Source organism: Mastigoproctus giganteus, chromosome 8 (genome assembly GCF_048544385.1).
Source record: "Mastigoproctus giganteus isolate SK-2022 chromosome 8, ASM4854438v1, whole genome shotgun sequence".
NCBI lineage: Eukaryota > Metazoa > Arthropoda > Arachnida > Uropygi > Thelyphonidae > Mastigoproctus > Mastigoproctus giganteus.
This window is the reverse complement of record NC_143582.1, coordinates 219,320,749-219,337,281: the sequence shown is the minus strand read 5'-3', so window position 1 is coordinate 219,337,281 and position 16,533 is coordinate 219,320,749. Positions and strand designations below refer to the sequence as shown.

General features: G+C 35.7%; 1 protein-coding gene across 1 annotated transcript in view; it reads left to right on the top strand.

Annotated features, from left to right (window-relative positions):
• LOC150082305 (apoptosis-resistant E3 ubiquitin protein ligase 1) overlaps positions 1 to 16,533 on the top strand; it is a 254,272-nt gene that overhangs the window by 82,206 nt on the left and 155,533 nt on the right. Inside the window, exon 3 of the mRNA XM_090379226.1 lies at positions 14,648 to 14,843. Within this exon, the coding sequence (XP_090235352.1) occupies positions 14,648 to 14,843 (196 nt within the window). The remainder of the gene's footprint in view (positions 1 to 14,647; positions 14,844 to 16,533) is intronic.

The window sequence follows — 16,533 nt, the reverse complement described above, 5'->3', positions numbered from 1 at the left end:
CCTCCATCAAATCCCTCATCAATCCCTCGCCTTACAACGCATGTCCAATCGAATCTCTCTTTCGCCTTCTGATTATTTTAGTCAAACATTTCTTCTCATCCATCCTTCTTAAAACTCCCTTTCTCTCTTTATCATCTCATATCTTTTCCATCCTCTTCCATCTCAAATTTCCATCATCCCACGTCTCAACATTTTCTAATTTCTTAATATCATCTAATCTCAATGCTCATATCTCTGCTCCATACGCACATGAGTGTCATGCTTTCTGCGTGAGCATTAATTCATGTACTGATGAACATTAACAAAGAATTTATATATACATGAATTGTGATAGGTTGACGTTTTCTCTAATATAACTTTCGGTGTTTTAATCTGTTTTGATATACAAGGTGTGGCTAAAATGAAACGATAATCGTTGCTTACCAATGCCTTACTATTGCGCAGGTGAACAATATTTATATCGTGCTGTAGCTTTTGTCCTGTACAGATCAGTTTTTGTTTCGTTACAATCGGTCAGGTTTTGATTGAGCTGCGCCTCTTTAAGTCAATCGGTGTTTTTACCCTTCGGTGGAAAAATAAGTGATCCTAATTTAGAGTAAAGAATTGTTATTAAATTTTTAGTGAAACTCGATAAAAATGGTGCAGAAACGTTGATGATGTTAGGGAAAGTGTAACTTGACGAAACTGTGAGTCAGCCACCTGTGTACGAATGGCACAAACGGTTCAGAGAGCGAGAATGTCCACGACGACAACAAGCCAGGAAAGACCGCCAGATTCAGCGACAGACGAGAATGTTGAAAAAGCGATCGTGCGCCAAAACCGTCGGATGAGCATTCGACTAATCGCAGAACAGTTACACATTGGCAAAGAAACAGTAAGAGCAATTTTGACAGAGCGATTGGGCATGAAAAAGGCCTGCGCGCGAAAGGTTCTGTGCGTCCTGACAGACGATCAGAAGCAGTGTGGAAATTTGTAGAGAAAATTTGGAAAAAATGCCTGAAACCTTTTGGATTTAGTGATCACAGGAGATGAATCCTGGGTCTTTCAGTATGAGCTACAAACCAAGCATCAAAGCATGCAGTGGAAAACTCTCTTCTCTCCGTTTAAAGAAAGCCAGAATGTTTCGATCGAAGATCAAGTCCTGCTTGTTGTTTTCTTTTATTATCGTGGTGGTGTTCATCGTGAATTTGCCCCACCAAATCAGACTGTTAATCAGGCACTCTACGTTGAGATTCTGGGAAGACTTCGTGAAAAATTTCGAAAGGCATGGTCCAATGTATGGCCGGATAAATATTTTTTTGCATCATGACAATGTCCTTTATCATTCCTGTGTTACAGTGAGAAAGTTTTTAACGAAAAACAAGATCACAGCATTAGAGCACCCGCCTTATTTGTCAGATCTGGAGTTGCGCGATTTTTCTGTTCCTGAAAATTAAAATCCACCCCAAAGATAAACGATTTGCGGAATTAGCAGACATTCAGAAGAACACAACGCAGCAGTTAAAGGCGGTATCTTCTGAGGACTTCCACTGCTGTTTTAGATTCTGGAAATCGCATATGGAGCGCTGCATAGGCTCGACTGAAGGGGACAAACATTGAAATTAGTAATTTCAATATATATTTTATAATCATTTATTATTTTTAATACAGTGTATTAAAAATAATAAATGATTAAAAATATATATTTCTCGTTTCTTTTTAGTCGCACCTTGCATTTTTACTTTTTCGAACGATTTTTTGAACTTGTATTTTAAGAAAAGGAAAAAATTTTGTATCTCGATTTTTATTTGTTTCTATCCCTCGCGGCTGGAATATGGCTACGACCATTGTTATTCTATAGCTCGTGGCGAAAGGCTTGGATTCGAATCTGGTTTTGAAGGAGGCCAGTAGAGAACTTTTATAGTTTTTTTTTTTTTTTTTACACCTATAGTTGCATGGTAATAACCACACGATAAACACAATTTACAGATATGATTACATCGTCGAAAAGTATTGCTAATCTATATTTAAGGGAAGGGTTTTTTAGGGGGAAAAAAAGCAAACTCTTCAGCCTCATTTGAAGCCAAACTCGCTAGCATCGCTACTGCATGTATGCATTATTGATGCTTTTAAAAAGGAATACGCGTTTTGTTGGAAATTTTTCACATTATAGAGGCTTGTGTTGAGGGGGGGGGTCGTAAAAACTGCGAGGAAACTCGACTAAAAGTTCTTTTCAAAGTCTGATAACGGCGAACACGACGATACTTCCCGAAAACCGATAATCGTTTAGAACGATCTTCGAGAAACCACCTTTCTTCCTTAGAGGTTTCGTGGTGAGATCAGCTACAGCAAAGCAGAACTACGATTCAGCCAGCGCTTTAGGACGCTTTTTCTGTAAACATTAAAAGGAATAGTTTCTTTATACTTGCAAGATGAAAAAAAAATTTTAAAAATACACATTAATTATTTTAATTTCCTGGTTGTTGGGCGCTCAAGAAATTGCTGGAGAGATGGGTTATTCAAATATGCAGAAATCAAAAATGTTAAAAATTACTTACATGAAGGAAACGCAGCCTTAATAAGCACCAAAGCACACTCACAAAAAAATAACAAAATAAAATAAAACCCTCATTTAAGTAAACGTGCAAATTTCGAAATTGATGTGAACACGGAATTGTATATCCAAACGACAAATTGCTTGGGATTAATTTCTTAAAAAAGAAAAATGTATATATACATCTATATTTGATTATTAATTTATTTTAATTATATCCATTAAAGCATTGCTAACAATAATTATAATAAAGGGTGAGCTGCAGCCATTATCAATCCACTGCAGGATGGAAGCTTCCTCAACGATTCATGTTGAAGGAATCTGCCACACTTGTCCAGTGCGTGTTGGCAGATCGACCATATTTAGTCAGGAGCTTGAACCCCGGTCTACTCAAAAAGTGTGTGCTACTGTACTCCCACTCTTGATCACTCGGCTATGGAGGCCTTAATTATAATAGTGGAGATTTAATAATTTATTCTAATAATATAAATTGCTATTCGTGATATTCTGTGACATGGTAAGAGAAAATGCCGTATTTTCTCGACTACTTCGAGCACTTTTTTTTCCAAAAAAAAAAAAAAAAAAAAAAGGTGGGGGGTGGCGCTATCGCTTATTCTCGATAATCCGAAGCTTGAGATTTCTCCTAAGGCTGCAGCCAGACGAGCGAATAAAATCGTTAACTTCAGTGCCTTTGCCTGTCTAACCGTAGGATAATGGAAATATTTTATTCATTGCTAATATTTATTAAAACACAGCTTGGAACACAGTAATCTTTATTATATGATGGTGTGATATCGGGATTATTCACTGAGGGGTTTGACTTAACTGTTAACAACGAATTTTTTTTTTTCGATTGAAATATATCTATGTATTTATTTACAAACTTCTCACCCACAGGGCACACAGACCCTAGATTAGGTCTAGGTAAGAATTACAAAAAAAAAAAAAAAATAAAATAAATAAATAAATATATATATTCACCAAAACTATGGAGCGCTTTGTCATTGCTTCAAAATCGTTCCTCTTCCTCCAGACAACTCCATGGTGAAATGCAAGGCGATTTCGAAGGCATAAGAATTTAATTTAAATTCTTTCAAGTCTGTTAGAAAGATATTCATGTGGTGGGGACCAAATAATATCACAATAATCGAGGAAGACCCCTTAATTAAACCAATAATTTAGAAGTCAGATATTACGAAAAATTAATCCAATGTCTATAAATCTCAGTTGTCAAATCCATAAATTTAGAAAATTATTCATTTTAGATATATTAGTTAAAATCCAATTGGTTAACTTGGAGTGTTAGCTTGCTTATCTAATCAAGACGTAAGCCTACAGCTGGAAAATTCGAGGTATTGTAGAAACAAATCATGTTTGCCCTTTCCTCCTTGCATCAACAAGTATCATAGGCGAGGATCGCGTCTTCCAGTATTCAGAGCTGTAGATTAGTGGGTGGCACGACGAGATCTGCAGTATGGAAGCGGAATGACTCCGTTACAGTTTTATGTTACCGAGAAACACAGCGAAGCTTTCAGTATAACGAGATTTCGTATCCCGGTGGACTAGAAATGACAGGGGAAACTGAGGACTTTTCAACCGGAATGAGTTATCCGATCTGATGACCTTGAAGTAATGGTAGTACCAAAGCGTTATATGCTGGGTAGATCTCTGTATATAAGCGAAGAGAAAGCTTAAGTTAACCTTAGTACTTATTTGAAAATAAGACTTCACTTTTCTCTATTCATAGAGAAAAGTGAAATTATAAAATTTAATTTATGTACGCAGAAATAAGATTCCGAAGGGATAGATGATACCCTTCATCTATCCCTTCGGAAAATTATGCATTTTATGTTGCCTGCCAAGAAAGAGAATGGTTTATAGCCGTCAATAATGAACAGAGGGAACTTCATCAGGTTTCTGCGACTTTGTCTCCCGAAATATGGAACTCTGCATCTGGAGATGAACAAATCCTTTTTGCACATATTACGAGATTCGATTTATTGTAACAAGTAGGAACAATATGTATTCTTATCATCAGGTATATACAAGAAAATTATTAACATGAAATTTAATATTGCACAAATATTAAATTATATTTGCACAATATTTTTCACAAGTTAGTATTAACTATGGCTCGATGTAAATTCTGTTTGTTACAATATTTCGTAATGTCATTGTCACTTGTTTACCACAACCTTTCAACGATCTATGCACCCCACTCCCAATATGCTGAACGGTGAGAACGAGATGTATTCAAATCCGAGATATTTAAAAGTGAGCAGGCTGGTAGGGTAAAAAAAAAAAAAAAAAAGGATGGATAGGAATCGCTCCCGAAGAAAGTGTTGAAAGGTGCTTTCCGTGTTTCAAAGAGGCGTAATCGTCGGATGCTGTATCAGCAGTTTGTCACTGCGTGCGAGAGCCACACACGTTTGAACCTCCCAAAGTAAACTGTGTGTGACATGGTGTAAAGGCAGAAGAATGAGGCCGATGTATGCAGTTTCAAACGATCAGACAGGGCAAAAAAACTTAACGGATGGGAATCGCGAAGAAAATCGCTGTTCACATTGGAACAAAAGATGGCGTTCTGAATGCGTCCATTGGTCCGTAGAGGATACACGGCGTGGGTTTTCGTGGCAGAGTTGTTGCTGCTTACAAGCTCCATTTCGCATCAACCACCCCAGACGTTTGCACTGTTGCCTGATACATCGTCTTGTACTATTACGATGGAACAATGGAAACAGGTCGCGTTATAGTCTTCAGGGCATATACTTCAGTGTCGTGTAGGAAATTCTTGAGGAATGTTATCTGTGAGGGTGGTTCTCGCTGTTCGAACTCAGACCGTTGGTTGTAGTGCTAAAAACCATGAATGCCAAGTGTTAGATAATTCTGTGGTCCCACATTTTGAAGAGTTCTGTAGAAAAGGATATTCCTTTTCTTGTATGATAATGCTCCATTTGATCCTATACAGCAAGCAGTGTGAAACCTGGTTTGTGGAAAAGCAAGTTGGCCACTTGCCGCCCTAGTCAATACCTGTGTACGATTGAACTCCTTTGGGATAAATGGAACGCCGGTTCAGGACGCGGCCATAAATACCTCCCTTCCTGCAGCTGGATTAGTGACTGCACTAAAGGAGGAATGGAGACACAGATTCGTGCTCCCTGATGCAGTGAACTGGTCGAAAGTATTCTACAACGGAACGGTGCTGTCAGTGCTAGGGATGGTCCTACAACTTAGTACTGTACTTCATTAATACTTGTTCCAAACGTGATGGTGTCCGAATATTTTTGGTAGGATAGTGTAATTGGTAGTTTGTATTGCATTTAGCAGGTTTTCCATTCCGTCTGTAGATCGCATCCATGTGTTTATCGGAAGCTGCTAAAGATGCCGAAGAACTTAAACAGTTGTGTAACGGGAAAACCTGTGTGATATTGTACATTGCCATGCAAGTGCGGGATATGTTTCTGATGTAGATGACATTTGCATAGTTTTGTTTATCTGTTATCAGTAACTGTTTACTTTTTTCTGCTCATTACGCCGTGTAAAATGTTTTCTCCCAAGTAGTATCGGACTAGATCATTGCCATTTTAAATCGATTGAACTTCCAGCCAGAACATAAACATATAGGTTATTATATCTAGCTAGAAAGATAAAACCTGTTGAGTTAAGAACAAGCAGTTATAAAAATATTTATCTTGAGTCCAAACCTCATAAACGACCAAATTTATATTATATAATGTATTGCCAGGTGATAAAATACAATTAATGACACTGTCAAGGGCATGGCGCCATTCAAAACATCTAAGCCATTATTTTATACTCTTATAGCTACATAGTTCGACCGTCTTACGGGCGAAAGGCAGCTGTTTTTTTTTGTTTTTTTTTGTAAACGTGAATGACTAGCGTGTTCACCGGCCGATTTGTATGTTGTGCAGGATGAAAAACCTAGAATAACTCGCGTGGAAAACTCTATTCTCTTCGCCTGAAATCGGCTGACTTCCATTAATCTAATAGAACCCGGATTTTTCAAGAGGAGTGGCGGACGGCGATGTAGCATGTTGATTAATAGGTAAGGGAAAAAGTTCGACATATTTGGGTAGGTGTATTTTATTTCGATTTGCGCTTTTTAAATAAGACTGAAACATTAGAGACGGGATTTTAAACTGCTTGTATCCAGGAAACCCAGATTTGGGCTTCCTGGGTACGGGAACTGCTGGCATTCATTGCTATTACACTTTCTGCAGCGGATGCTGGATTCTTTGTGGTATTCACCACCGTACGTGATTATAGGAGACTGCTGCACCCATATGACTTGCGCTTATTCCTATGGATGCTTGAAATATTACATTTAGTTTAGTACGTGTATAGTTGGGCCCGCCTCCTCGTGCCGTGGGCGAGTACTGCGAAGCAGCCTTCCTGGTGATCGCTGCTTCTTGGTAGCAAAGCGGCCAGAAACAGCTAAACAACACACACTACGCAAACATAGTACTACACTCATTTCTGGCCATTGTAAAGAGTCTTGTATATCATCACAGAGAACCATGGCGGAGATAAACTAACGTTTAGGGGCCTCCTTGCGTAAGACACAACACATGTCCAAGACTGAAACAACGTTGTAACCCACCATTTTTTGAAAGAAATGGAAAGTACACTGGATATTATATTTTAAATAATTACATAGTATGAATCAGAGCTGTAATACTCAATATGTTCTACGTTGATAATAATATTAGTAAATTAATAAGAGGAGTTTACCTCAATATAGTACGTGGAACACTTCCGTATGATACCCTCCAGAAATTAAAACGGAAAAAACGAAAAAATCGACAACTTACCGGTCCATTAAAGTAAAATATAAATAATTAAAGTAAAATATAAATAATTAAATAATCAATTTAACACAATTCAAAATCAATTCAAAACAATTAAAATTCAAATTAACGCAATTAAAAGAATAACGAAAATATTCAAAACGATCTTCCTTCCTGAAGCTGACAATGCTTTTCGACCGACTGTCGTGATCACAGGAATGAAAATCACCGAATCAGGCAAAACCTGCAACTTAAATAGTGATTATGTGTCTTCGCGCATGCGCGTAAAGGTCCACGCATCGGAGATCAAATATGGCCGCCGAACATTAACAGAATTCTCGTGTAATTTAATTTCAGTGGTTTCTGCAATTAATAGTCGCGTATAATTACGTTGAACGTTAAGTATTTTGGCCTCGTTAAATAAAAAAGTATGTTTTTCGTTAATGGCATGAAAGGCTAATTCTGACGCTGCTGAACGAGAAGCACGAACTGAGGCTTCGTGTTGATTTACACGAATATTAAGAGAAAACCGCGTCGAACCCTGATAAGACGAGTCGCAATCACCGCAAGAAATGTTGTATACTAGATCATTAATTTGTGTTGCGAACGCGGAAAGAACCGAGCGATTGTTCAGTATAGTGTGTAACTTCCGTATAGGCCTAGCTATAATTTTAAATTCGGTATCTTTAAAGAATCTGTTAAGCTGTTTGTGCCACTGTTCAACGTATGGGACAGAAATAAAGTATTTTTTGATATTACTATTGTTGATTGGTGCAGTATTTTGTATCCTATCCTTAGCTTGTACCCTAATTCGATTTATTGTGTTAATGGGATAACCCCTGTTCAAGAATCTGCTAGTTAATATTTGTATTTCTGAGTCCAAAGCAGAATCGGTCGTTGAATATTTATAGGCATTTAGAAATTGATTAAAGATAATCGATCTTTTGTAGGTGAACGGGTGGTAGCTATTATAATGTAGAAGCATACCGGTGTTTGTGGGTTTTCGATAGATGCTAAATTGTATTTTGTTCGAGTCCCGGGTAAGCGTGAAATTTAGAAAGTTTAATGATTTAGTATCCGTATCTTCCCTTTCCAATGTAAATTTGAGTCTAGAATGAATATTATTAAACGAATGTAAAATGTCTTGGATAGTACTACTATCGGTAATAACTAGAACATCGTCTAAATACCTCCCATAGTATGTGATACGGGGACGAAAAGGTGTCAAATGTATCTGCTCAATCGTTGAGAGATAGATCTCTGACATTAAGCCACTCAGGCTCAAACCCATTGGTAATCCAAAAATTTGTTTGTACACCTTGTCTCGAAAGGTGATGTAGTTAGCCTCAACTAATAGTTTAATAGTTTTCACTTAATTAAACTATTAGTTGAGGCTAACTACATCACCTTTCGAGACAAGGTGTACAAACAAATTTTTGGATTACCAATGGGTTTGAGCCTGAGTGGCTTAATGTCAGAGATCTATCTCTCAACGATTGAGCAGATACATTTGACACCTTTTCGTCCCCGTATCACATACTATGGGAGGTATTTAGACGATGTTCTAGTTATTACCGATAGTAGTACTATCCAAGACATTTTACATTCGTTTAATAATATTCATTCTAGACTCAAATTTACATTGGAAAGGGAAGATACGGATACTAAATCATTAAACTTTCTAAATTTCACGCTTACCCGGGACTCGAACAAAATACAATTTAGCATCTATCGAAAACCCACAAACACCGGTATGCTTCTACATTATAATAGCTACCACCCGTTCACCTACAAAAGATCGATTATCTTTAATCAATTTCTAAATGCCTATAAATATTCAACGACCGATTCTGCTTTGGACTCAGAAATACAAATATTAACTAGCAGATTCTTGAACAGGGGTTATCCCATTAACACAATAAATCGAATTAGGGTACAAGCTAAGGATAGGATACAAAATACTGCACCAATCAACAATAGTAATATCAAAAAATACTTTATTTCTGTCCCATACGTTGAACAGTGGCACAAACAGCTTAACAGATTCTTTAAAGATACCGAATTTAAAATTATAGCTAGGCCTATACGGAAGTTACACACTATACTGAACAATCGCTCGGTTCTTTCCGCGTTCGCAACACAAATTAATGATCTAGTATACAACATTTCTTGCGGTGATTGCGACTCGTCTTATCAGGGTTCGACGCGGTTTTCTCTTAATATTCGTGTAAATCAACACGAAGCCTCAGTTCGTGCTTCTCGTTCAGCAGCGTCAGAATTAGCCTTTCATGCCATTAACGAAAAACATACTTTTTTATTTAACGAGGCCAAAATACTTAACGTTCAACGTAATTATACGCGACTATTAATTGCAGAAACCATTGAAATTAAATTACACGAGAATTCTGTTAATGTTCGGCGGCCATATTTGATCTCCGATGCGTGGACCTTTACGCGCATGCGCGAAGACACAATCACTATTTAAGTTGCAGGTTTTGCCTGATTCGGTGATTTTCATTCCTGTGATCACGACAGTCGGTCGAAAAGCAATGTCAGCTTCAGGAAGGAAGATCGTTTTGAATATTTTCGTTATTCTTTTAATTGCGTTAATTTGAATTTTAATTGTTTTGAATTGATTTTGAATTGTGTTAAATTGATTATTTAATTATTTATATTTTACTTTAATTATTTATATTTTACTTTAATGGACCGGTAAGTTGTCGATTTTTTCGTTTTTTCCGTTTTAATTTCTGGAGGGTATCATACGGAAGTGTTCCACGTACTATATTGAGGTAAACTCCTCTTATTAATTTACTAATAATTTAAATAATTACATATAATTTAAAAGAGAAATTTTTGTATGGTTTTAATCGAGATCAGTTTGCTATTTATTAACGTTTCTAATTTATTTTTGGTAAGTTCATGTTTAATCTGATCTTAATCTTACCACATTTTTCATAAGGGACGACCACAGTTTTGGCTATTAAGTATTGCGTAAAATATGTCACTCCCGATACTTAATGTTCAGGTGTCAGGTGGAATACTGTATTAATTTTGAGGTTAAACTGAGAGCGAAAGCGGTAAAAGCAAACACTGCTGACACATTGTTGACATATCCAGTGCCTCAGGTCTAAGGTCCTGTCGTTGATAAAAACAGATAAACTGCCCATATATACTGCATATCTCACTATCTTTTATTCAGTATTTCTCGCACGATTGATTTTAACGTTGGTAATTTATTTTTATCTTGGTAAAAAGTTGGCACGGACATAAAGGTAATAATTTATTCTTTTTTTTGTCGTCGTTAAAGTGATTTTTTTATCGCTTCCATTAAACTCTCACTATGTGTATTATCGATAATCAAAAACCAAGAAAAATCACCTGTCTATAATTTATATCTGTGCGTTTTCTTAGTTCGAAAATAACAGAACGTTTCTTTAATAGTAAATACATAAAGATCACATTGGAAGTTGGTAGAGAACGATTTGTTTGAAATTTCGTGCGTTGATCATTTTTATGTCAGAAGACGAAGAATGAGCCTCACTCCTTCCCATTAAAATATGAGTTGATGCATTAGATACAATGTGGTAATCAATATAAAGTACAGTATGGTCATTCCTGGAAATATTAACATGATTGACTGACCGATTGGTGTGTGACTTATCTCTTGACCATCCACCTGTCATTTCCTGAAACTACCAGGACTAGTTATGCTTATTGGCTTCATTCCAGAAAGTAAGTGGGGTGGGTGTGGCTACGTAGTGCATCGTCATAATATGAAACAGCTGCTGGTACTTGTGTATGTATATAGTATGTACATGAAAAATCTTCTTATGAATTAATAAAGACACCCTACCATTACCACTCAAGGTGAGTTAAACTTAAATTTTTCATATGGACTGCTGTGTGGCTCTGTTCTCAGATCGAGAACGTGTGATCGGTTACAGCCATCCCGGGTAATACTTCGAAGCATTTTTGGAGCCATTATTGAGTTGCTGCCCCATAGCCTTTAAGCTTGTTAAAATGGGTGGAGTTAAACAGTGAAATCCAGTTTTCAACACGTCATTTCACAGAAATGCCATCCGAAAGAGACTGGTCGAATTCCCAGTGTACACGTTAGCGAGTCTGATTAGCGTATTATAATGACATGATTTTACACTAGTACGTCATACTATTATGTTTGCTGAGCAGTCTGATTTTAGTTTGATAAATTTAGCCACAATCGACTTCTGATTTATTATTGATAAGGTGACCAGACGTCCGTTTTGATGTCAAGTCCTGGTGTTCCCAAAAAAGTTTTCGGGACGCTGTTTTTCCCAGATTTCCGTGCAAATCTATTTTATTCATAACTAAATACATGGTGTTAAAATTAATAATATGTAATTTGTTAATTTGACATGGAAATTTTCTTTTTTTGTGTGTTCCTTTCGTTAATTGATAATTTTACTTAAAAGCAAAAAAATAAAATAGCAAATCTATTTGCGCACTTTTTTTTTTTTTAATTAAATAATATTTGCGTTGGTAATATTAGGGGGCCATAGTGGTTACCAGGGAGATAAAAATTACATTTCACTGTATTTTATATAACTTGGCCCCGGAAATGTTCCATATCTTCCCCCCCCCCCATTTAGAATGCTATTTATTCCGGTCTTTTTCTTGTTCAGAATTCGTTTTATACTGGTTTTTATCCAGGAAAGTCTGGTCACCATAATCATGGATAGTACAAAACACGGAGGTTTGAAAAATGCATTTCTAGATTTGGAAATTCTTGTTTCCAAATTTCAGTAATAAAAAAAAAATTCTTATGAACATCGATCTGAAAGCGATTTCATATCCGGATAAAGCTTGTCGAACAGCTGATCACGCAGAGGATACAATTGCTGTGGCACGTTTGTACGATTTCAGCAGTCTTTATTGGCCTCCCGACCTAAATATTAGATTTTTTTTTTTTTTAGAGGGACACCGAAAACAACTGGTATACAGCAACTGATGTGCCCACTCGAGATGACATTCAGTGTACTTGATGGAGACCTACATCTGTACTGAAAATGGAAAATTTTTCTTGAAACAGAAAAAAAAAAAATGTAATAAAGTAAAATTTTTGATTGTTTCTTGTTTCAAGAGGCGGTAACTTTGCAAGAAGGCGTTTTGGGGAATAAGTTCATATGAACTTGTTCTTTCTTTCGATGTTTTGCAGCAGATTTTTAATTGTCCTGGACTTGGATATATTCAGGATATTCCTTGTCAAGGCATATCCCGTGGAGGGGGGGGGGAGGGAGTGTCAATGACTATTTCTTTCTTTCAAGTTAGTGATTCTTCAAGATGACAAAATCTTCGGAGCAATGCCGTTAGTAGCGTACACTGATTAGTTCCTAGATTATTATCGTTTTTGGTGCTCAATGTGCGCTAAATATTATGCAAGCTAATTGATTTATGCAATCTGGGACCTTAACGTTAATGAAAATATAATTCTACCTCCCATGTTTCAACAGGTGTTAAAATACAACTAATACGGTATCGACGGGAACTTTGCGTTATCCAAGTGCAGTGTGCCCTCCTGCAAACGAAATAATTTGGTGGATACTTTGTTTTTGTAGTACTATAAAACTTTTTGTTGCACTTATAAATTATGCATATTTTAAAAAAAGTTTAGAAAACATTTTGTATCATGAGAGAGAAAGAAGTGCTTTATATTCTTTACTAATCTAAGAGAGATATTTTATATACATATTTTTAATCGTAAAATTTCCTGTACACACATTGTACCAGGCCTTGTGTTTTTTTTAAAGCTGGTTCTGCTGGATGGAATCAACTAGTCACCCAGAATAATTCGTGCTGTTCACTAAGAAGCGTTTAATTTTCTGTAATTTTTAATGTACTAAATGTATAATCAGCCCCGGGCCGAGAGATTTTTTTGCCTATATATAAATATATATATCTCCTGGAATAGAATAGCAGTTATAAAAAAAAATACAATTCGAACCTGCAAAAATAAAGGTAAAAAACATAATATCAAAAATAATATATTAAAAGTACTTAAAGCTGCAATTTCGATAATTTTAACGTGGTCCTCAAGGGCCAGCCATTAAAACCAAGGAAAGGGCCTTATTTCTTGCTGCTTTTTTTCCCTTGGTTTTGACGGCTGGCCCTTGAGAACGACGTTAAAATCATCGAAATTGCAGCTTTAAGTACTTTTAATATATTATTTTCGATATGTTTTTTACCTTTATTTTTGCAGGCTCGAATGTATTTTTTTTTTTTGTGACTGCTAATGTTTACAGCAAAATAAAGAATGATATTTAGCGATATGTTAGAATGGGTTATGGACTAGGGGCACTACTAAAAATAGTAGAAATGCTCAACGACTATAATGGAATATAGATAAGTAGATTTGGGGAAGAAATGGAGAAAAGCTGTTGTAAAAACCGGAAGCAGTAAAAATGAAAAAAAAAATCATTAGGTACCTGGAAAATAAAAGTAATATATTAACGGCAGTACTTAATACTATAGATTCAATGATTTTAACAAGGGACAGCAGCCAAAAACAAAGTTAAAATCATCGGATCTATAGCATTAAGTATTACTATTAATATATTACTTTCATTTTTCAGGTACCTAATGATTTTTTCCATTTTTACTACTTTCGATTTTGCCAGCTTTTCTCCATTTCTTCCCCAATCTACCTATCTATCTATCTATCTATCTATATATATATATATATGTAGAATGGCATTACGAATCGTCGAAAAAACAGTTTGTATTTTTCCAATTCCTTTACAAGTACACTTAACTGGAAATTGCATATAAAATTAATTTGCAAAAATAATCATAAAAAAATAACTAGTTTAGTATGTGAACTTCGATAATAATAATAATAAAAATTGAAAAAAAAAAAAAAAAAAAAAAAGACAGCAGCTATAGTGAATGTTTTAGTTACTGACTTTTGTTTTGGAAAGTGTATCTGATAAAAACTCAGTACACATCAGATGAATATTTTAGGTTTTTATTTAATTAAATAAATACACAATTGTTTTTATAGTGTTTATATTTAGCCGAACACAGTTTTTCCTATTTAATTCAAGTGCGCTTGACCTGCCAAACAGAATGTGGAATAGACAGACAAAACCGATGCCACTTGATACAAAAAACCTCTCTCTTCCATACAATTGTATCTGTATTTGTACTTCCCCATAAAGATAAATTTGTTACTGTCTTGCTGGCTTTGTGCCGTTGTATGAAGCTCTGTTTTTATTGATCCATTAAGCCTTCCTTTTCTTTTCTTTTCCTCCTCTACTTGACGCTGCAGGTTGTACGACAATAGTGCAGTGTGCTGAAGTGTGGTCCATTGATCCGACAGTTGCCGATTCAGCCTCTGCTACTGGAAGATCCGGTCCCCCCCTCCCGGTCCGCACCATCCTCGTCCAGGCCGCTTGGCAGCTACGTCGTCGACTCATTCTGCGCCAGTGGCTCCGCGAGCAAGGATTGCGCAAGCTTGAGCAGAGGTGAGTGCAGCAGTTTCTCTCGTTAACGGGACACTATTAAATGACTAGGCAACATCGCGGGAGGAATGAAAGGATACGTGTTGGCTGAGTTTACTGCAGGGACCTTATCGTCTAGCACTGGAGGTAAGGCCGTTAGTGCAGTAAACAAAGCTTGTATTCTGCACTCGTGTCGCTTTTTTTTTTTTTTTTAGCCTCTTCTTTTTATCCTGTTCTGCGTGATTGTTATGACAGGAAATATCACTTTTTGTATTCATTTCCTTGCCGGGATTTTCCAGTTATCCCTGAGCTTACTTCCGGGAACTGGTATAACAAGTGTCCTTTTTTATTTTCTTGGTGACCTTTATTCTCGCCCGACGCAGCTGTCGATTGCAGTTGTGAAATATGTTTTTCATTTACACAAAATCTGGGAAATCCCTCCAAGAAAACATTATATTCTATTTGCATAGCTACATTTTCTGCAAGTACAACGACATTTGTTTTCCGATAAATGCAAGCGATGTTGCTTCTGCTTTTATGCATTTCTTTTTCTGTATTTAATGTTATGTATAATCGTATATTTACTTCATGTTTTGCTTGTTTGCATGTGTATGTTTATTATTATTTTTTAAATAAGATTCATTTTACAATTTGTAAATGTGATAAATTGTTACTAATTACAGAAATGCACAGTTAAATGATATCGTCATTTGATGCAATCACTGCCAAACTCTTTTTTTTTTTTTTTTTTTAAGAAGTAGTCATTCATTTTCCTTATTGCAGGTTGTTTATAAATTCTAAAGTCTGGCGCCTTGTTTGTGATAATTTATACTGACTTTAACCTTTGGTGCATTGTTTACCTGCTTGGTGATTACAGAAGTTAACGTTATTTACTTGTTTATCTGGTACAGTTGAACTTTCGATTAAGAACGGAAATTTTTACAAGATATCTCTCATAGGCGCAAGAATTTCAGTCTTTCCAGATATAAAAATTATATTACTGCTACATATTTATGGATTTTTTTTTTTTTCCGGTAATGAGAATTTTATCTGCTTATAATAATGCATCTTCTTTTGCATATTTTTTACTGGATGCGAGATCGTTTTAAAACGAATCGATAGAGTAGGCGAATTTATCTAACTTTAATTTATACTTCTGATGAATAAGAAAAAAAATTAAATGTTTTGTTGTGAAACGTTCAAAAAGTAACAGTAAAAAAAGAAAAAAAAAAACTTGTTTGAAAAAGTGAACATGTCCCTTTAAAAGTAGCTTTTCCTTATTCCACTAGCAATAGTCATTGTGCCCCTTTAAATGTGGTTTCTCAGCAACTAGAGCATGTCATTGTAAAAGTGCTATCTTTTGTTAATATCCTTCTAACATGTAAAATATACTTTTGCATCATTTAATGAAAAACATTTATTGTATAACTTTTCTAATATTTTATTATAAATTTCGTAAATGATAGTAAATTTTAAAAAGGAGTTGTTTTTTTTTTCACCTTTACAGTTAAAAGTAGGTTTTTCTCAGTGTAACCTATATTATAGTGAAAACTAATTTTGGAGATTTAACATGAATATGAGGTTTAATGTGGGTTTGTTTTACTTCAGCTATAAAGGATGTTAATGTCAAGTTTTTTTTTTTTCCGTTGTGGTATACATAAATGAACATGCTAAAGAGTTAGCAACAGGACAGTGGCCTTGAGCACTGACCTGT